Genomic DNA, 23,744 nt, shown 5'->3' with positions numbered 1-23,744 from the left:
AAAAAGAAATTTTGTATATCATTGTATGGGTAGCTCAGTGATGCAGCAGTTAGCACTGCTTCCTCATGGCCCTGAGTCCTGTGTTTGAATCCTGACTTAAGCACTCTCTGCACTAGTATACTTCTGGTTTTCCTTCTGTGTTCTATAGGCTTTGAAAGAACATACCCTACAGTGGACTAAAATCTCATCCAGTGTCAATTCCATCTTAATCCTAGTTGGCTAGGGGACCCAAACCCTATTGGCATCCTTTTATTCAAAGCTACCCCAAAATGTGTCTCCAGATACTCTCTGGTTGAATGTACAGTATATTCAGAATCACTACATTATCCTAATATGAATAAGTGTGCCCTACAATTGCCAAGCACCCCGACCAGGGTGGGTTCTTTCCTTAATCCCAGTGCTCCTAATACTGGCTACCCATGACTTTGATTTCTTCTCACATTTCTTCATTCATCTATTTTCAAAATTAATTTATTTCAAAGCCAGTCTGCATTGCCAGGGTTTACTCTGTCTAGGTCCTTCCCGCCTATACCTGCCACTAAACAGGCCATGCATCCGACTCTCACCATTTGTCTTGCAAGGTGGTGAGCCCACGAGACGGCACCATATTACAGTTTTAAGCTGAGCCTGGCCAGGTTATATGAGTTGCCTGACCACCAGGAATTCACTGGCAAATGCCACCCCAATGCCTTTCAGCCCAAACCTGTTCACCAAGGGAGACGCTACTAAGAGCACAAAGCTCCAGATGACTTAGTTCTGAGCATAAAGCACCCAAGTTGCCTAAAGAGAGACTCAAAGTACAGTCAGTATTTTTCTGGATTGGGAGGAGCCAATTGAGGTGGTTTGGGTATGTCATAAAGATGCCCAGCAGACTTACCCTAGGGCTGCTCAGGGTACATCCCAGTGGTTAGAGACCCTCTGGCAGACACAGGACACGCTGGAGGGATTATACCTCTGAGCTGGTTTGGTAATAACTGGGAATTCTCCAGGAAGAACTGGAATCTATAGATGGGAACAGGCAAGTCTGGGTGGACCTGCATGGCCTCCTACCTTCACCAAAAAACAGTTTCAGAAAATGAGATGAGACTTACTCCAATGAATCTGATAAAGCGATAGGCAATACCCATTATACCAGGCGTGAATAAAGACCAATAAGGCTGCCAGTCCATCACAGTGCATTACAATTACAGAAACATTCAAAAGTAAAATTATACTTGTATTCATGATGTAATCATAAGAATACTGTGGCATTGCTTACATGAACAGTAACTACATCCCATCCATGGCTGTATTCTTCCCAACTGCATACATAACCAAGGTGTAAGTTTAGTGGAGGATTTGTATGTTCCACAATTTCTGAAATGGTACTTCCTGTGTCCTTATTTTCCAAAGGGGATAAAATAGCAAAAACAAAAAAACCCTGCAATGTGGATGCAGCTACAGAGACTAATAAAAATCATTCACATGTGTGACATATATCTGAAAGAGAAGCATACCCACCAACCGTAACTAGCCATACACCCACCAAGGAATATAAAGGACATAATGGTGGAAAATGTTAACCATAAAATCTTGAGAAGACCTCCAATGAATGTCTTGTAATTGGATGAAAGCTGCTCTTTCCCGCTTGCTTACTTTAATGGTATACCAGGCTCACAGACCACAGAACTGGGGGCCCACTTGGGCCCAGGCTACTTTTATTTATCAGTGACGAGACAGAATTTCAAGCAATTGAACTGAATTTGCAGTGAAACTTCCTAGTTACACATATGAAGAAAAAACAATTTATGAAACTATGCCATTGCATGGCTAGAGCAATTTGCACCATTTACCCAGGTAGAAACAGGGTTTAGTACAGCATATATAATTCCCTATCCCCCTATATTTTTTTCTAATGATACAGAGTCCCTAACCACTCTGCAAACACTGTAAATGCTTTCCATGGTCCATTAACTAGGCAGTGCCTTCCTCACCTCCAGAATTGATTTCTCAACTCTTGCTTTCACCCCAAACTCTGCTCCCAACACGAGACAAATTCAAAGTTCTGCTGTAAGACAGCTTTAAAATGTCCCCTGCTGCCAAGTCCAAGGTCAGGAATGATCCTTCGTTTGCTACAAGAATAACAGGCTAGAAGTCCTTCTAGATGCCTGTGGATTGCACGCATTCCTGAGCCTTTAGCTGCCATTACAGGGTCTGGTATCACCAAACTTAATTTCTCCCCTTTTTATAAGGAGGGTCTTCTTCATGCCACCTGCTATTCACCTGCCAGGCCTTACTGACTGTTGCCATTCACCGCTATGCTGAATCTCTCTGTAAAGAGCCAGTCAGGCACCTCTAGCATCTGCTGGGTTTCCTGCACTCTACCATCCTGGGTAATACTACATGCTTTAGACCAGGCCACATTTCAATCAGTCTTGTACTGAACCTCACCCTGTTTTATCTTTCAAAATACATGGTGCATTCTCCAAGTAACCCCTATGCTTCCAAAATATAATAATTAATTCTTTACATTTATATAGCGCTTTTCTCACTACTCAAAGTGCTCTCCACACAGGGAGGACCCAGGATGCGAACCCACAGTCTCCTTACTGCATAGCAGCAGCACTACCACTGCGCCACCTATGAGGATAAATGTGAAGGCCCTGTACTGCAGCTGGTATGGCTCAGAAACTTCAATGTTAGTTTTCTGTATTGCTTTCCTCTACACTGTGCCATCCTTTTGGAACTTTAATCCAGTACCCTTTTGCCAGCCAGGTACCCCTTGAAAACATCAAAAGCTCATAATTTTGTATTCACTATTGGCTACATCACTCAGGAAATACAAAAAAAAAATACTAAGGGAACGTGACGAAACTGGCAAAACAAGGTTCATTCATGTCATGTCATGTTCATTCAGCACCCAGGTTTAAACCAATGCCACTCTCAAAGTGAAATCTCAGGATTCTGCATATTGAATATTGCTTCTGTGAGTGTAAGAATACAGCAGGAACACATTTGTCACTAGTATCAGTTAAGCGGCCCAAAATGAAGAATTCAGTCGTGTCAAATGCCTGCCTAAATGACCTGATACTCCTGGATATCAGATAACAGCATCTGTATTTGTGCTCCATGGGGTGCCAAGACCTATAGCAAGCCATAATGGAGCAGCGGTGCAGTGTACAGAGCCAAGACTGTGTCAGTTCAAAACTCGGTCAGAGGTGGCAAGTGCAATTCTATCCTCTCGTCCTGCTTCACTAGGCACACACAGTTTTCCAACTACAACTGATTTCCAGTTAAACTCAACCAAAATCAACAGATGAACTGTAATTAACAACTTTGTAATTACAGAAACTATACATGATATAATTAGATACTGGGTCTAAGTTCTACGAAATGTTGTGTACAATTTTGAACTTTATGCTGCTCCTTTCTTGCCAGAGAATGATCCAACTTAGAAACTGTGTTCTTTCCATTCTATCAAGTCATCCAGTGCAAATGTATGTTTTCCTTTCTTCTACAGTCATGTTGAATTTAAAATTTCCTATTAGTGTGAATGATTACAGTGGCTAGGTTCAAACCTAAGCCGGGAAACTGCCCATGTTAAGTCTGCATGTCTGTCCCATTTTCTTGTTATATCCCCTAAGACATATGGGATTTAGGTCGATAAGCAGTTCTAAAGTGGCTGTGTGTTTAACTTTGAGTTTTGTTTTTTGATTTCAGTGTTTCCATTTAACCCTAATTGTGCCATTCAAACTTAAAATACATACCTACTATTTACTTTGCACTTTACCACACAGATCACTTCTAATGTATGGAACAACACATGTTAATGGCCCTGCAATGGACTGGCTTCCATCCAAGGCTGATCCCTAACTTCCTGGACAGGGTTCTGGCCCCATGACCCTAAACTCAATAAACACTGGATGCTATACCATGTTCTTTCAGTTGAAATACACACTGAAAAACACATTTTACACACTTGAAAATGAATATTTATTTTTAAGGTTACATTTATTTATTTAGCTGATGCTTTCATTTAAAGTGAAATACAATCACAACCGCATTATATTAATGACAGGGCAGCCTAATTAAAAAGTCTGTTACTTACCAAGCTAACTGGTGTCCTGTGATGGACTGATGGTCTGTCCAGGCAACAGTTCCCTAACACTGGTTTAAGCTGCTTCAGTAAATAAATGGAGTATAGACCGACACCCATCTAATCTAATTTTTGGTTTACTGGGAACCAAAGTCTAAAACTCATTTCAAGAGCCACTCTTCTAAACAGTATGTATCCTTTTAAAATGATAGATCAAATCTTTAAACATGGAATAGAGAAATACCTGTCTATATAGCCACTATATCTTCCAGGGTCATATGGCACCTCTCATTTTTATTGGTTTAGTTTCAATTTTACTTAACATCTGCTTATTATAATTCTTCCAATCTGAAAGGGTAAATGAGCTGAACAAAGAATGTCTGGGGCGCATGTAACAATGATGAAGGATAAAAAACGCCATTCAGTTCATTCAAATTTATTTTCCTCTGATTCGTTTTAATCTGTCCAACACTGTAAAATAACTATGAGGAAAAGATGCAGGAAATCAAAAGTTCAAATAGCTTTAAACTGGAAAAACCTCTGAAAGCACAAGGTTAATAAAAAAATTCTAGTCTTCTCATCTTAGAGTGCAGTGTTTCTGTAACCAAATCAAATACAGTTTAACAGTGTGTGACAAAGGAGCAAATTCCTATCTGTACAACTAACTGCTACATTTCAGCAATATCAAAATAACACAATGCTTCCTGTGTGGATTTTTCGTACGCTCTTCATGTCTGCAAGGGCTTTTTTCCCCCTCTGATAAATCAATTTTCTCTCCACATTCTGAAAATGTGCAGTTTAGGTTAACTCTGAATTGGCCCAGTGCGAGTCACGTGTGTCTTGCAATGGACTAGCAATACATCTGGGGTTGGCTCAGGCATAGACCCTGTGCTGCTGTTCTGCCAGTAGAAAACTGAGCAGATTTAGAATTATAAATGGACCAGGAGATGATTCGAAAGTCTAAATGTCACAACAAGTGTCGAAAGCAGAAAGCCAAAAAGTGTAACGTGAAACACTAAGTGTTCAATACAGGAAAACCTTGCACTACAGCACCATCTCTTGTTACTGTACCATTCATATTCCTGGATGAAGATTGTTTAACTGATACCAGCTTTTATACCGTTGTGTAAATGATGCAATCATCACCAACCCTCCAAAGATACAGCCATAATAACAGTTCATCGCATCCTGACGATGGGCCCGAAAAAAGGGCGGTTTCCACAAGAAAACAAAATGTTGTAATGGTAAACGTTTAAAAAAATACAAATCAAAATTATTTTTCTATTTGAACACATATTTATCAAATAAACTATACTGCTCAAAAGATTAAGAGAACAGACTATCACCTAGTCAGGTATGCTTGAGGAATATCAATTTGTCCAGTTAGGAAGCATAAGCAATTGTGAATCAACTTCACCTGCTTTGTAGCAAATGAGAGTGACAACAAGTGCACTGCAGACGCAATAGCAAGAAACCCCCAAAAGGGGAATGGTTTTGCAGGTGGTGGCCACAGACAATTGCTCTTTCCTCATTCTTCCTGACTGATTCTTCTGTAGTTTTGCATTTTGCTAATGTCCTTGTCACTAGTGGTAGTTACAAGGGGGTACCTGCAGCCGATTCAGGTTGCACAGGTAGTCCAACTCCTCCAGGGTGGCACATCCATACGTGCTACTCCAAGAAGGTTTGCTGTGTCTCCCAGTACAATCTCAAGAGCATGGAGGAGATACCAGGAGACAGGCTGTTACACAAGGAGAGCTAGACAGGACCACATATCAACCCAGCAGTAGGACCAGTATCTGCTCCTTTGTGTGAGGAAAAACAGGAGGAGCACTGCCAGAGCCCTACAAAGAGACCTCCAGCTGGTTACTGGTGTGCATGTTTCTGACCAAATTGTCAGAAATAGGCTCCATGAGGTTGGCATGTGGGCCTCTAGTGGGACCTGTGCTCACAGCACATCACCACGCAGCTCGACTGATATTCACCAGAAAATACACAATTGGCATCTCTGCCATTGGCGCCACACTAAGCACATGTGACAAACGTGAAAGAATCTGGAGATGCCATGGTGAACATTATGCAGCCTGCACCATTATCCAGCATGACCGGTTTGATGGTGAATCAATGATGGTCTAGGGAGGCATACCTTGGACGGTTGCACAGACCTTCACATTATTAGGCCCGGAATCCTGACTGCTGTTAGGTACCAGGATGAAATCATCAGAGCCATTGTCAGACCCTACACTGGTACAATGGGCCCTGGGTTCCTCCTGTTGGAGGACAATGCCCAGACTCATGTGGGCAGAGTGTGACCGTTCCTGGATGATGAAAGCATTGATGTCATTGACTTGCCCACATGTTCCCCAGACCTGAATCCAATCGAGTACCTCTGAGACGTTATGTATCAGTGCATTCGATGCTGCCAAGTAGTGCAACAGACTGTCCAGGAGCTCACTGATGCCCTGATCCAGATCTCCCAGGACACTATCCGACATCTCATCAGGAGCATGCCCAGACATTATTGGGAGTGCATACAGGCATGTGGGGGGCCATACTGACATTATGAGTTGCTGTGCTGAAATTCACACAAGTTGGATCAGGCTGCGATTTCAATTTGGCCTTTTATTTCTAGTGTAATATTCAATTCAGCCCTCAATGCGCTAGTGATTTTGGTTTCCTTTGACCGTTACATCATTTTGTTCTCAACGAATTACACAGTATTACTCAGTAAAGATTTTCCACTTGAATATCTTGTTTGAGATCCAATGTGTAATTTAAGTGTTCCTTAATTTTTTCAAGTCTCTACAGATGATTTTATCAAACGAAACACAATATTTGGATTACATAGTATCTTGAAAAAGAATTACTCTCCACATAAAACATGCAGAAATACTAGATTTCAAAAGGCTCTAAATGGTAAGAGAATTGCGTCTGAAATCTCATAACCCATAGCATACTCCCCTGTTCAGCACTGGACCATCTTCAAAACTTGCCACATTTCAGGTCAAATGTCATCACTGCCTGCCTTGTAACTACAAATATTTATTTAGTATATTTTTCTGGTATCTTGTTTTCCTTTGTTTTAAAATGTGATTAATACAGATTTGTGATTTTTTTAACAATAGTATATACACTTTAACTTAAGCAGCCCACAACTGCAACCAGACTTCAAAGTTCATTGTGTTATCCAGCCCCCTATTTTTACATTATAGCGTCATTTGGAGCTAGGATCTCTTACATGGCCATCACAAAATAGGTTGGAACAAACTCTTGAAAGGGCACCGTTCCCTTAGAAATGGGCACACCCTACAAAGTTGGTTTGGAAATCTTGGCATTAAGAACACAAACTGCTTAAACAACGATGTCTTACAATTATTGCAGCAGTCCCCTCAGTGCTTTGTATTACAAACAAGTTAGATGGAAGGCGGACTTGATTCTGTGAGACAGTAGCTGTCTTCTATTTCCTAAGTCTTATTTGCTGATTTTGGGCTGCAGATCCAGGTTACCAAGAATCAAGAGTAACACATCTAAGACCACTTTTTAATCCTAAAGTTAATATACATTTTGAATTCTAGTAGATGTGGAAATCCCATTGAATTCTAAACTGTTATTGGGTACTGTTAGTTTTCATTCTTCTTATTTAGGGAACTCTTATGGGTGTGTGTACTGACTGTAACAATGGTTGTTATATGTAATGATGCCCAATGCTTTGTACTTACCTGTTGCAAACAAATTTCCCTCTGGGATAATAAGAATACTTACCTAATCACCTACACTCATGCACACAGCCATAACAGGCTAACAAAGGTTCACCAGTCAATTTAATCTGCACATTTGACCTTTGGAATGTGGAAAAAACTGGAAAACCCAGAAGGACCGCACATGAGCGTGGGTGGACATGTGCTATCTCCATACAAAAGGTGATCAAATAATCAAAACCAAAATCTTCAGTGTTAAAAGGCTACTTTTAATAAAAATAAATAAACAAAATGTGGCTGATTAAGAATAACAGTGATTTACAGCCTCAGAAATGGATCTAGAAAGACAGTGCCTGTGAGAAGGAGCCACAAATCTGACTAGGCATTTGCCATGTGTTGCAAACAGGGTTTCAGAGCAGTAAGGATGTCACCCCCAGAATAACTCAGCTATCTGCAGATTTATATGGTGTAAGCAGCATAGGAAAACATTCTGGAGTGTTAAAACAGACAGAATTTACTGTAAGTCAGTAGCACAATTGTGAAGTTAACTCAAACTCAAGTGACAGCCTGGAAACAGGATCCAGCTGAGGGGTGACATGATCACTGTGTTTAGTTTTGGACAAGACTCTAGCAGTAGCATTCTGCTGTAAACTAGTGATTCATTGTGCAGAAAGATCATTAAAAAGATACATAACCATATTTCAGTGAAAAATTGAAAAATGCACACTTTTGGGTTATTAAATCTTAATTTTTAAAAACATAGTCTTGCATTATGCTAACACTTTATCTAGAATGGAACATCATGCTAAAGGTTTCTCTGATTTTACATACAGGCAAAAAGATGTCTTCTGTTAATGTTTATTCTTTTTCACTTCACATTGTGTTTTGGAGATTTCTCTTCAGCCCTTTTTATACTTTATAATGAGGGAGAATTCTTTCTCAATAATATGCTTCATTTAATTTTATTATTCTGTTCTTGAAAATTTGACTGTACATTGTGTATTAAAGCCTACAGACTTTGATCAATACTACTACTTTGATAGAGGAATGGAGCCCTTCAAAATTGATTACATGGCAAAGGTCATTTAATTAGAAAACTGTTCATGTACGCATTCCAGCCTGTGATTTTTGAGTGGTGCTTAGAATAGCTATCAGAAAAAAGTACAAAGTCTAATCTTTTGTGATAAAATGTATGTAAACCTCACATATTTACATTAACTGCTGCAGTAGCTACTGTAGCTTTAACTTATTCTTGTGTACTATAGATGTAAAATGAATATATGCATGTTGGAGAATCTTTAGTGTTGCTCTCCACAGTTGTTAATAATAATAATACTTCTTTACATTTATATAATGCTTTTCTCACTACTCAAGGTGCTTTTTACATAGTGAGTGAGAATAACTAGGCCATGGAGAGTAATTTAGCCTGGACAATTTAGCCATGCTCTATACGAAGAATGCCAGTGATCTTTTATGAATACAGAAAGTCAGGACCTCAGTTTTAGGTCTCATCCGAAGGATGGCACTATATTTACAACACAGTGTCCTCACCACTGCACTGAGGGATTGGAATCCACATTCAAACCACAGGGGAAGTGCTCCCTGCTGGCCTCTGCAACACCTCTTCCAGCAGAAACCCAAACTTTTCCTAGATTGTCTACCATCTAAGTACTGCCCTGGACCGAACATGCTTAGTTTCAGGCGGAAGATTTCTTCTGAAGTGAATGTGGTATGGCTGTTGGCAGTAGATATTCTTTTGTGTGGCTGTTGTGATCTTCCTCAATTTTGTGTGATATATGGCCGGCCTTTCATCCTGGCCAATACCCCTAGGCCGCCTGGTGGAGCCCTCCCTGCAGCATGGAGGTGCCCCGAATGCCAGCAGGGAATCCTGGACAATGCAGTTTTTATCCCCAACCCTGCTGGATGCCGTGGGGGCCGCTAGGGGATGCTGCAGGGAGGAACAAGGATTATTTGCCCTACGCCCCGGAAGTACATTCAAGTCACATGGACAGGAGGAATGACATGCTTCCAGGGTGAAGAAGAAAGGATTTTTATCTGAAACGGAAGTGTTCCTAGTCACGTGGACAGAGAGGGCGAAACACTTCTGGGTCAAGGACTATAAAAAGGACTGTGAGAGACCAGAGCGTTGAGCTGAGCTGGGTGGAAGGGTGGCAACGCGTCTGGGAGTGGTGGATTGTTTATTGTATTGATTGATTATTGATTTATTATATAAGTATTGTGGAGTGTAGGTGCTTTGTGCACATTATTAGTGTCCAAATAAATAATTATAGGACTTTTACCTGGTGTCTGAAGAGTGGTCAGAGGGTTCAAGGGGTCGAGAGGACCTCAAACTGTCACATTTGCTATTATTTCTTAGGCTTAGTAAATGTTTACTTAAAGGATAAGTTTGGTCATTGTTGGTCAACATTATTTTTTTACAACTGTGGTATGTATTAATTTGCCACAATAAACTGACATCTAAAGTGAAGCATTTTTAATTAAATTTGAAACTATACTGTGCCAGTTCTAAAGGTTTAAAATAGGGTTCAAGGAGTCCATTGTTAAACTTGAACAGTTAACTTGTAAACCACATCTCATTAAATGTCCATCCAAAAGTGTCTTCCTCCCGTGGCAATTTTGAGGGCCAGAGGTGTGGATGCGATCACTGATATTCTTTCACTATAGATAGATAGATAGATAGATAGATAGATAGATAGATAGATAGATAGATAGATAGATAGATAGATAGATAGATAGATAGATAGATAGGGTCGCTCTTGATCCCTTGAACCCTTAGACCACTCGTCAGACACCAGGTAAAAGTACAATAATTATTTATTCGGACACTAATAAAGTGCTCAAAGCACATACACTCCACAATACTCATATAATAATCAAATAATCAATCACTACAATCAACAATCCTCCACTCCCAGACGCATTGCCACCCTTCTTCCCAGCTCAGCTCAACGTTCTGGTCTCTCACAGTCCTTTATATAGTCCGTGACCCGGAAGTGTTTCTCTCTCTCTCTGTCCATGTGACTGTGAACACTTCCGGGTTTCTTTTCTTCAACCCGGAAGTGTGTCATTCGCTCTGTCGCCGTGACTAAGACGCACTTCCGGGTTATAGGTGAAACAAAAATCTCTGGGCCTTCCTGCAGCGTCCCCTGGAGGTTCCCATGGTATCCATCAGGGCTGTGATGAAAAACTCCACTGTCCATGATGCCCTGCTGGAACTCGGGGCACCTCTATGTTGCAGACAGGGCTCTACCTGGCGGCCTGGGGGTATTGGCCAGGATAAAGGCCGGCCATGTCCCACAATAGATAGATAGATAGATAGATAGATAGATAGATAGATAGATAGATAGATAGATAGATAGATAGATAGATAGATAGATAGATAGATAGATAGATAGACAGACAGACAGACAGACAGACAGACAGACAGACAGACAGACAGACAGACAGACAGACAGACAGACAGACAGACAGACACTGGTCTCAACACACACTGGAATGACTACAAAGCAATAAAATTCAAAAGAAAGAAAAGTTCCGATTTGGCTGTCACAGTCCCAGTGAGGCATTATGCAGATGTATTGCTGTTGTTATAAAGGAGTCCTATTAGCATTTCTTGATAAACTTCTGCTGAATAATTTGTTAACTGAATGTCCTCAGTGTTAGTGTGTCAAAGAGAGGATGTGTAGCATTGGTCATAATGGCACTTAGTTTTGTTTTAATTCTGTCCTCCACTACTACTACAGCAAGAATTAGCTCCTCATTAAGAAACTGGTTGGAGTGAAATTGGTTGGAGTTTGATGTTCCAATTTAGCTGGTCATTAGTTGGCTCATTTCATGTCTCATTTCTGTTTGGCTGCCATTTAATTGATAAAAGAATCCATGTAGAGGAGTGAATCCTTAAAAACAGGACTACTAAAATGAATGGAAATTAAGTTAATTAGCAGTAAAAACTGGTCACTGATTAGGAAAAGGGTTAGAATGAAAACCTGCAGCCACTGCGGCCTTCCAGGACTAGAGTTCGACATCCCTGCTCTAAGGGGTTTTGAGCATTATTGACCTTAAATTATACAGTATATCCAAAAAATATATGGCTATTATTCTGCTTATGTAATAAAAAAGATGCAAATGGCTGAAGAGTAGTGAGTGTAGCACACTACACATTTTTAAAAGAAAGTATCTGTATGATTAAAATCCTTTACTTACACTGATATCAAACTAAATAAAACAGACAAAATTGTCACTTTAGGGATTTCACAGTATGTAATTAAGAGATTTTATTATGCACAACCCTGGAATCATCTTTCTTTTGTGCCCCAATCTGTCAGTTCTCACTGTACTGAGTTTAGATATCATATCCCATAGCATTGCAAAGTTATACAGTTTGGCACATTTAGACATTTAGTCTATTGCACATACAGTCTCTCTCAAAACATGTATTGCCGTTGCAGTTATATAACTTTTTATTTTTACATTATACACACTCACATACACACACAGAAGCAACAACTAAACAATTTGTAAGTATGTATGTGTAATTATGCACTCATTCAAACCTTTACTTTCAAAATTATTTTTCCTATCACACACACCACACACACAATTAAACCAGTGCATCTGGGTGGGTCATGAGCACATGAAACTTATTCATGGTATAATCTGAATACTGCACCCCTTGCCATTGAAGGGATCAACAGAATTATGTGTGATTTTTTTATCCGGTTTCTAATCGTGCTCGCTTCACCAAATACTCACTTCAAAGACTGCTCTTGAATTTTATTTCTCCTTTGTAATTGTGCTCATTTCTGTGTGGGGGTCAAGCGAGCGCAGTTAGAAATGGGATGTCCATCCCTTCAATGAGTGGGCAGAGGCAGATTATACTGTGAACGAGTCATAAACTGAAAAGGATTTTTTTTCTCATGTGCCTTTGACCCAGTGACGTGAGGGGGGTGATATTTAATGAAAGGGAGGGAGCTCATGTGAAACTCCCAAGTGGTTCAGGTTCAGCATAACAGCACTCGTCGGTACACTAAGAAACATTCCTGGTAATCTAAATTGTAATTGAAAGAGCTCCGCTCAGAAAACTAACACAGGGAGAACATGCAGCAGGCAGTGTCTGGGTATGGTGATTGAACTCATGACACTTGTACTTTAAAACTGTGACACTTGAAAGTTATACTACAAGCAATAGTTACAAATCAAGTGTAGCTTTGAGTTCTTCAGCAAACGCATCATTCTCAATAGAGTCAAATCTGTGATCAGAATCTGACACACGCTTCGTGTGTAATGGTACATAAAGAGGAGCTGTCACAAAAGCAATTTCTTTCCTGGCATTTACACATAGCTGTGACAAGAAGGACAGTTATTCAGTTGTAATGAGCTTTTCACTGTATGTTGCTTAATGTTGGTGGGATCTTTGATAAAAATCAGATTCCCTCAGATGTGATGCACTGCTCGCCTCGGCATATAAGTGGGCAAATCGCATATTTTAATAATGACAGAGAGCAGACAACATGGAAACTTATGAATTTTTGAACCATTACTGATTTTGATTGACTTGTGGGTTTATTGCAATTTACACAAACAACTTTGGAATATGCCTGTGTCCCACTAGAAGGATACCTTGTCTATAAGTGGTAACACTTTATTTCTTCTTGGGCATTTTTGTTTTTAGCCAAGCTTTGAATTGACTCTAATCCTTATGGTACACATGCCTATTCTTTGACATGTTCATTGTTGTAGTGATTTTTAGTTCACATATTTATCAAAATTCCACTTAAGAACTTTTTTTAAATTCCCCAGAACCAAGTCCTGCTCTGCAATCCTGAACTAGGAAAAGAGGATTTTATAGTTGATGAGGTATGGAAATATTAATTTCTTGAGGGTGCAAATGATCTCCAATGACAGGTGTTAAAAACTCAACATAGCAAATCAAGATATAAAAGAATTTATCAATACATTTAACGCCTTGTCAGTAAAGATGACAAAAATGTATACATGCTTAAAAGTAAATGATTTGAAATTAAAATCTGAAGCCAGTACAATGTGTTATTTATCTTTTTAGTTTCAAATTGTCTGGCTCTAACTCCAGCTATCCCTTTGGCTCACATGGCACGACCAGTGATGGATGGCTAAAATCTGTCCCTAGCACCTGTCAGTGTCATTTTTTTCTCACTCAGTGCCTCATACTATCTGCCATGGATCAAGGATTTTTTTCTTCAGCTACATTGACAACTAAGATATGAGCAAAACAACTACTGACATCATGTATAATTACCTAAATATGTTCAGACATTGAGACTCCAGTCTCTATAACCCAGATACTATCATTTAATCCAGTGACATACAGAGCTGATAACATAATGAAATTTGCTAGAATTTGTTTAAATGTATAGGTTATCTTGCACATACATTATACAAAATATCCACAGATGGAGTAATAAATAAAAGTGAGAAAAAAAATTATAGTATTCATCAAGCTGATTTGCAAGCATAATATAATGAATCCAAACCTTAGACTAAAAGCAAAACAAATATGGAGTGCAAACCATACCCTACATGGTACCTGGATCAACCCAAATGAAGCCAGGGGATGGAAAAGAGAAAGAATGTGGGCTTTCATTGTAGCATTGTAGAAAATTGGGTTTGATTGTTATAATTTACAAAAAGGTTGTGAAAAAAATAAAAATACAATTTCCAACTTAAGCTAGTTTCAGAACAAAACAGGAAGGAAAAAATAGGCCGCTAGAAGCTTATTCTGAGTTATGTTTTGGGCCAGTTTAAGTTAGACATTGTTTTTGTCCCATGTGGATCAGTAATTCAGGACAGAATATATTTATATCTGTTCAATGAGAAAAGAGACCTGTTTTCACATGTAAGTTATTTAAAGTGTAGCCAGTTTTATGTTGATATAGGAAAGAAAGAAAGAAAGAAAGAAAGAAAGAAAGAAAGAAAGAAAGAAAGAAAGAAAGAAAGAAAGAAAGAAAGAAAGAAAGAAAGAAAGAAAGAAAGAAAGAAAATGTTAAGCGTGAGTTCCAATATTTTCAGGTCAAAGGATCAAATGGCTGTATGAAGTTTTAGAAACATATACAATAAATAAACACAAAGGATAAAAAAATAAATACAAATGATTGCTAAATTTCAAAAGTTCCTACAAGTGTATAAATTTTCTTAAGTATGCAAGCAACATGCTTTTGATGTGCAGGTGCTTCTTGAAAAATGCACCTCTTTATAAGACATTTTCAGACTGTTTAGTGTTTCTACTTCTCTGCTGTCCTCCTCGATTTCTGCTGCTGTACTAAACCAATCCACTGTCAGACCACTTCAGTTTTCTCAGAGTGGCAGTTTTCACATAGGCTTGTTAATTACTGCAATAATATATTTCTTATGCTCTGATTTCAATGTTGTTCTCTACTGATTATTAACGTTACACTTTATAATCAATACCTTTTTCCATAAGATAAACTTCATCTATCCATTTTCACTGTCTATCTTGGCAACACTGGGTGCAAGATGGGAACAAACCCTGGATTGAATACCAGTCAGCTGAAGGGCACATTCACACACACTCGACCACAATTACTCAAATTGGGCCAGTTTAAGGTAATACATTAACCTAAAAGATAAATAAATTGTTTCTAGCGATACATTCAGAGGGTGGCACGGTGGCTGCTGCCTCGCAGTTAGGAGACCTGGGTTCGCTTCCCAGGTCCTCCCTGCGTGGAGTTTGCATGTTCTCCCCGTGTCTGCGTGGGTTTCCTCCCACAGTCCAAAGACATGCAGGTTAGGTGTTTTGGGGATTCTAAATTGTCCCTAGTGTGTGCTTGGTGTGTGTGTGTGTGTGTGTGCGCACCCTGCGGTGGGTTGGCTGCAGTGTCCGGGGTTTGTTTCCTGCCTTGCGCCCTGTGTTGGCTGGGATTGGCTCCAGCAGACCCCCCGTGACCCTGTAGTTAGGATATAGCTGGTTGGATAATGGATGGATGGATGGATACATTCAGAGGGAAAGACAGCATCTGGTGAGACACTTTGGGACACCTATAAGAGGTTTCTTAAATGAACAGTTTTACACATGTATTGTTTCTGCTTTACTTCCTTTTGTTGTGTACAGGAGTCTCAGGCATGACAAGAACTTTGCTTTTAAAATTCAACTCATAAAGAAAAACCCAAATTTTACATTAATGTCTCACATAGGAGCGAGAACCCGTAAAACTCTGGCTTGTGAAAAAAATCCAAATGAGAAATCTTTAAAAATGAAAATACAGTGGAACCTCGGTTTGCGAGTAACTTGGTTTACGAGTGTTTTGCAAGACGAGCAAAAATTTTTAATAAATTTTGACTTGATAAACGAGCGAGGTCTTGCAGTACGAGTGGTATGTATACTCTTTGTCTGCTGAGCGTCATGTGATCACAACTGAGCTGATGGTTCTTCTCTCTCTCGCTGCGGGATTGTGGGCAATCGTCTCCTATTCTCCGTCTGAGTCGGCGTGCCTCACTCATAGTAAACATCCGTACGAGCGAATACTGTTTACTGCAACATTAGCATTGTGACTGTGTGTGCTCGCACGCGCGTGTGTGTATGTATGTGTGTGTGCACGCGCACGCTTGTGTGTGTGTGTGCATGCGTGCGTGCGTATGTGCTCGCGTGTGTGTGTGTGCTGTGACGAGCGAGTCCCTGTCTTGCACACTAAAACACAAAACTGAGTCTCAGTACTTTAGCAACACCAGCTTTATTCAGCTTGAAACAGACACAGCAGTCAGGCAGGGCCCTGCACATTTATAATGTTCCTTGTTCCTTGTATCACCTGTCGACGGCAGGCGCTTATAGCATGTCCGCAGTCTTTTCGGATTTGCTTTTACGGCGAACTGCTGCAGCGCTGGGAGACTGTGATTGCTTTGGGACGCTCTTCCGCGTGTCGTCCCATTGGGTGGAATCCCACACGAGTTTAGAAACTCACTCACACCAGCCATGATTCTTTTCAAAGGTAAAGTGCAGGTTAATTTGTTTTATGTATTTTTACTTAATATTTTGTATTAATCATTTTTATATGAATAGTTTTGGGTTGTGGAACAAATCATCTGAGTTTCCATTATTTCTTATGGGGAAATTCACTTTGATATACGAGTGCTTTGGACTACGAGCACGTTTCCGGAACGAATTATGCTCGCAAACCGAGGTTCCACTGTATGTATTAAAGAAAAAAAAAATTAAAAAAAACTATAACAAAAACACTTAAAGGAGCAAAAAAAAAATCTAAACACATTTTGTAAGCACATTTAAAGTAACATTACACAATTACTAAATCATAAACATAACAGAAATTACATAAAAATAATTCAAAAATACCAAAAACAACTGAGAAACAGAAGATAAACAGAAGCCTTTGGTAAAAACCTGAATGTAACACAAGCACCTTTAATTGTTTGCCTTCATTTTACATAACCAGGCCATCTATAAAAAAAATTTCAAATGTATAATTTGTGTGTGTGCCCTGTGGTGGGCTGGCGCCCTGCCCGGGGTTTGTTTCCTGCCTTGCGCCCTGTGTTGGCTGGGATTGGCTCTAGCAGACCCCTGTGACCCTGTAGTTAGGATATAGCAGGTTAGACAAATCCATCCAACCATCCATTATCCAAGTGAAAAGTGGATAGCTAGCTACATAGACGGACGGACGGACAGACGGACGGACAGAGTGCATTTCAGATTTAATCATTCATAATAACGGGCAAGTACCAATCTATGTATTTACATGAAATTATGAATACATATATGTTTAATAAATCTGAACATGTGATGCTACATAAAGTAAGCTGTAATGAACACTATGAATAGAATACAACAATCTACGTCAATTATTTAGAGACAGCAAATTAACACACACCTGTTTGCCTAGAAAATGAAATCCTGGCAGGAGGTAAAAATACTCCTAAAAAAAGCAAGTGCTTTTTCATTATTTCTTTTATATAACACCTTTTACAGCTGTTTTACAACAAAATAAAGCATAGTGCCAACAGTATATAATTAGATAACGGCCACCAACTCAGCAAAACAATCCATCACACAAACATTATCAATACAAATGGGGAAAACAAATGCTTCAATTTCAAAGCCATGTGAAAGTAGAAAAATGAACTAGACAAAAGGGCAAAATGATCAATTCTGATCACTTCATTGATACAGTTTCATGGATCCTGTGTCATGGGTTTTGTTCCTGAGCCTTATCACTGTCTTTGTGGAATTTGCATGTACTCCTCATGTCATGTCTTACAATGCTATTTTTCCCTCTTTTTTTACTTTAACAATGAAACTTTACATGACAAGGGATCAAGTGTTACATTAATGATTAAATTAAAAACAAGTTCATTGGTACTAAAAGGATGATTTAGCTTTTATAAAAAGCACTTCAAATTTTAAAACATATGCCAGAAACCTGACAAACATCTTAAGCAACTGTCAATCAGAATAATAAGTTTATTAAAGAGACACTTTATTAAAGAGACACTTAAATGAGCAGACAACATATAACACCAAAATAGCAATTTACTAATTGAAATAATAAAAACATCTTGTTTGATCAGTTTCTTGGATTTCATTTACCATCTATATTTTTAATCACTCTTTTTAAACCCCATCATACATTACATTAGTTTAATATTGCTTCTTGTCTTGTCCTTGCGCTGTTCACCTCTTTTACAGTTTGCACTAAAATATGTTGCTGAAATTGATGCCAGAAAAGTTCTCTGTACTCAAAAAAAACAGCTGGAGGCCTAACAAATATGAACTTATGACTGGAAAAATTGACCAAGAAAAGTGTGGCCAGTGCCCCGATCAATTAATTTTCTTACAAACGGAGCCTCTGCCCTATCTCATGTTGAGAATTGGTATGCTCTGGTACAAACCTAAATTGCAAGAGACTATTATTTATAAAGTAATTTCTTTATGACACGGCTCACCAATATGAATCAGAATCTCCACCACAAGAATAAGAAGCCCTGACGATCATGTCCCAAACTCCCTATGAAAGAAGAAGGTGGATGCTTACCTCTAGAATAGTGATCAAACTGTGGGAGCTGCAACACTGAAAACAGATAAACATGAGATCTAGCAAATGTAATCAAGTACACTCTTACGATGTCGCATCTGAAAGTTTACATTCTTCACATTCAAACAGCTACCTCTGGGAGCTTATCTGGCCATCTGCTAAAAGGAAGCCAATCGCCCTGCGGGCATCTCTTAACTGGCGAGTCATCCGATGACATTTGTATTTTTTGAATGCTGTGATATGGATTTACACATGTATATCTGGAATTTTGCTGAGCTTCCTGCTTAGCCTTGTGTATTCAGTATATGGCATCTGGCAGGGTTATACATTGCTACTTGTCACAGAGTTGTTTTTCTTGCTTCTTTTTTTCAGATTAGAAATGAATTATTTCCTGTCCCAAATTAAGTGAACGCCTTCTATTATTGATTTGCATATCAGTGAGAGAGAGAGAGATTAACAGGACGTCTACAAACTCTGTTGTGAATGTAAAGGTCCATGTGATACTGTGAACTATAATACAAAAGAAAACAAATAAAATACTTGAATATACCAAGGAAGAAGACAGGCATCTTTTTTTAAATACATGCAAGTTGACACAGTTCAAGAAAAATGTGCAACAACATGGCAGCATCTAAAATATAATTCCTTAAACTGAGCATGTTAGGTTTTTGGTGGGTGGCATGGATTCCTTGTAAGACAGTAGTGTTGTAACCATAAGAATGAGGTTAAAACTCAAAGTTACTAAACTGGCAAAGGTCAGAATTGCAAATTCCTGTGACTGACTTGCTTAAGAAATACATTTTTATCCTCAATAGCCTTCTCTTTATTTTCAACAAAGTTCAGATGATCACACTTTTAAACTTGGCTAAAAAAATGTCATATACCGTGCAGCTGGGCACCTAAAAACAACATTGTATTGTAGCAAAAGTTAACTTGAACAGGGAAGATGAGCACACCATCAGCTATCGACATCCAAAAAGAAAAATGTAAACAAGCAATGTGAAACTGAGTAATTCCTTCTTATACTTCTTAAAGAACCCGGAATAAAGTACAACAATTAAAAAAATAACCATATCCAGAGTGCTAAAATTAAAACCTTTAACTAACATTCTTATATACCATGACCTTTCTACCTATTCACTATTACACTAACCACCGAATTTGAATTCTTTGGTGTGCTTATCTCTTTAAAGCCAGAAATTCTTTTCAAAAAGCAGCCAAATTTATACTTGCATAGAGGTGCTCTGGACAACTCTCATTATTAAATATGCTTTTGGCTTCTCTAAAGCAATCCAGACGCACACTAATATTTTAATAAAGCCAAACCCTATGGGCTCTTTTAAATGTGGAATGAAAACACAATCTTACCTACTTTAATAAATGGAAAGCTATCTAATTGAGTCACAACATATAACTATTTGGGAATAGAGCCTGATGATCACTTCAGTCTGAGTCCTGACTGTCGTTAACAAGTTTCAAGAAAAGTTTCTTTTTTGGTTTTTTAGTATACTGAATGATTTTTGTGATAAATGCTGTACCTTCCAAATATTCTACATGATTTGTTTTACAGAGTATTCTATATTTAATAGTACTAGCTATGTTTTTGGAAATACGCACATTAAAGATACAACTTGTTAAGATTTGGCATAGAGGAAACTACAAGCAGTGAAATACAAACTGGGAAATAGACACTCTACCAAGTTAAGAGAAAAGAATGGTAGTTTATCAGGTAGAGGTTGAAAACACAAAAAATGATTAGGAAAAAAATGTCAAAATGACAAAAATTTAATCCAAAAACCATGAATCAAAAACACTCAGTCCCTGGTCTAATAGCTTTTAATAGCGAATGTTCTATTACTTAAACAGATTTGACTACAGGTATTTTCCTATTTTAAACTTGATTAAGTGGATACGACTGCTGAACTGAATGGCCCTTTCTTGTCAAGATTGTTCCAGTGTTCTAATGAACTGATAAATGTATAGCTTCATTCTCTCTAACTAGCTCACTCACTCACACCACCTCTGCCAAGCAAACACAGCACAAGACATGTCTGCTTCTTCTCCCTGCCTGTTTCCATTGACTATCCAATCAGGTTGAAACACTAAGCACTCTGGGAAATACACATAAAGGGGTTGGCTCACTTATTATGTTAAGTTCACATATTAGGCTGTGCATATTACGCTTGTGGCACCTGTACACCAACACAATATCACATTTCTCGTTTCCTTTTGCATGCATGTTTTATGTTTTTCAATCATTTTTACCAAACCAATAAAGCTATTTTCTCAAAGTCTATACCAGATGATGAATTTCATCCAATATACTGAATCAACTGGTATATTGCCCACTACTAATGCATAATTATCCTGCTCATCTTCACTAACTTAAATTCCATTTAACCTGACTGAAAAGCAATATAATCTGCCACACACAGTAAAAATAATATGATAAAAGAGAACATTTTTAACTTTGCTATGTTGTTTAACAGTAAAGAGTGATTATCTACTACAGATTACTTTGATAAAAACACATGAATCAAATTTTCACATATATTGAATGGAATTAAGGATTTTCGTCTTTCTTTGGTTTACTTTATGCATTGATAAAAACACATGAATTAATTTTCCATATACAGTAATCCCTCGCTACTTCGTGGTTCACTTTTCGCGGATTCACGACTTCGCAGGTTTTTAAATACAAGTGATTGCCCGTCTATCGCGGAAGTTATGTTCCAGACCCATCAGCAACAGGAGAAAATCCGCGATATAGAAAGACCATATAAATAAACATTTTTATAGTTTAAGCCTTAAAATACCCATCCCACATGCTTTAAACACATGTAAACTTATAAAACACACTTTGTTAACACATATGATATGTGGATGTCGGGCTAAGGATATGAGTAACATCTTACTATTATAAAACATTTTAACTTCACGCAAGACAAGACAGTGAGACAGGAAAATAGGTAATGTACAAGCAGCACAAAGCCAGCACAAAGTCCACTTCTCCTTAGCGTTCATTCAGCTCCCCACCCCCTTGACAATGCGAAGTGGCAGGAGCGTACTGCGCCTCCGGGGATGGGGGTTTGAGCGAACGTGTGTTCAGCCCTCACACACCCCCACTCCTCCTCCTCCTTCCGAAAGCGCAGAGCGACAAGCAGGCTTTTTGGCAGAAGCAGCACAAAGTCCATTTCTGCTCAGCGTGAGTTCAGCTGCCCCCCTTCACAAAGCGAGTGCAGACACATCGACGTCTGATCGCTGCATGCAGTGTGCAGTGTTGGTCTGCGGTGTTTAAGAATGTAGAAAGTGTTTAAGAGCATGGGAAGTGTTTATAAGAGCGTGGGAAAGGTTAACAAGAGAGTGAGAAAGGTTTATAAGAGTGTGGGAAGAGTTTATAAAGCCTTAAAATATGTATAAATAATAAAATAAATATAGGTCGCTACTTCGCGGATTTTCACCTATCGCAGGGGGCTCTGGAACGTAACCCCCGCGATAGGTGAGGGATGACTATATATTGTATGAAAGTAAGGCTTTTCATTTTTCGTTGGTTGACTAGATATGTTTATTTCTATCTGGTCTTACTTTTAGCACACATTACCAAATATATATCTTATTGTTAATTAATGAAGTTTACCGTGGAGTAAAATATTCAATGGGTTCACATGAGGAAGCAATGTGTTCCTTAAAGAGTACAGAAATTGTCAGAATGTCAGCATTATAGAATATTGCAATCTATAATTTAGCAATTTTGTATACTAAAAACATATCTACTACTGTGGATGTCTACAGTTCCTTGAATGTTAAATACAACTGGCATGATAATCTGCTAGGCATTTGACTTTCTCTTTAAGAAACAGTTCACTGCAACCTTTCAAGAAAAGGCACATAAGAAACATTCCCTCTACAGGAGATGTCGAAATGAACCAAGTATGACCTGGCCAGTGACTACACACAGTCTAGTAATTTTCTCCTATTTTCTGATTGGGTAAATTCTTTGTTCCCTTAAGAAATCCCCTCTATACAAACTTGGCAGACTGTTAGAGATACCAGGGTAGTAGTTGGATAAGACAGGCCGACATTAACCAGAGACTCTCCCAAAGGACAGTTAGCACATTCTTCAATTAATTATTTATTCTCATTATACATGTGACATTGCATGCACAAGAAGAGTACAAAGAAGTTGGAGAGGAGGAGGCATGCAAACATGATGAAAACATTACAGGCAAAAAGTGCTAAAAAGCAACTTACTTGGGATGTTCGTGGTGAAATTTATCACATCCAAGAGCTTATCTGCATCTGAAGAAAGACATTGGCAGAATGATTAGAAAAGGTGGGGAAAAGTCCCATTCTTAATATTAAACATTTTATCATGAGTGAAAATGGTTTGCAAATTTCTTTGAATTTATATTGGCCTCAGAAAGCATGGTCAACATTCAGGTGGCCAAGCTAACGGCAGGTATCAGGTATACATGAGACAACCAACTTAAAAGTATCCACTTTGAAGTTTTTACAGTGTATACTTGCAATATTGAATTACATTGGATTGTGGCTTTTTTGACACTGATCAACAGAAAGATTCTTTGACATTAAAGTGAAAACAGACCAATGCAAAGTGGTCTAAATTAACTGCAAGGATAAAGCACAAAATAATTGATATTCACCCCCTCTAATATGTCAGAACAAATTAATCACTAGTGCGGCCAATTGGTTTCAGAAGTTACATAAGTAGTTCAATGGAGATCACCTGACTGTAGTCAGTAGTTTCAATTGATTCTAGTATAAACACACCTTATCTTGAAAGGTCCAACTTGTGGTGAGTCAATATGGTGGCCTAAGCTACACAATGAAGACAAAAGAACACTCCAAGCAACTCCATGAAAAGGTGATTGAAAAGCACACGTCAGGGGATAGATAAAA

The 23,744-nt window shown here is 38.7% G+C and overlaps 1 protein-coding gene across 2 annotated transcripts in view; it reads right to left on the bottom strand.

The window, feature by feature from the left end:
* Positions 1 to 23,744, bottom strand: part of ghra (growth hormone receptor a) — a 307,719-nt gene that overhangs the window by 26,305 nt on the left and 257,670 nt on the right. Inside the window, exon 3 of one of the 2 annotated variants that reach the window (XM_028805524.2) lies at positions 23,076 to 23,123. The exons of the other annotated variant lie outside the window; for it this stretch is intronic. Within the exon in view, the coding sequence (XP_028661357.1) occupies positions 23,076 to 23,123 (48 nt within the window). The remainder of the gene's footprint in view (positions 1 to 23,075; positions 23,124 to 23,744) is intronic. 2 annotated transcript variants of the gene reach the window in all.

The sequence above is a fragment of the Erpetoichthys calabaricus genome, chromosome 7, assembly GCF_900747795.2.
Source record: "Erpetoichthys calabaricus chromosome 7, fErpCal1.3, whole genome shotgun sequence".
NCBI lineage: Eukaryota > Metazoa > Chordata > Cladistia > Polypteriformes > Polypteridae > Erpetoichthys > Erpetoichthys calabaricus.
The sequence above is the reverse complement of the archived record's forward strand: the minus strand, read 5'-3'. Positions and strand labels throughout refer to the sequence as shown.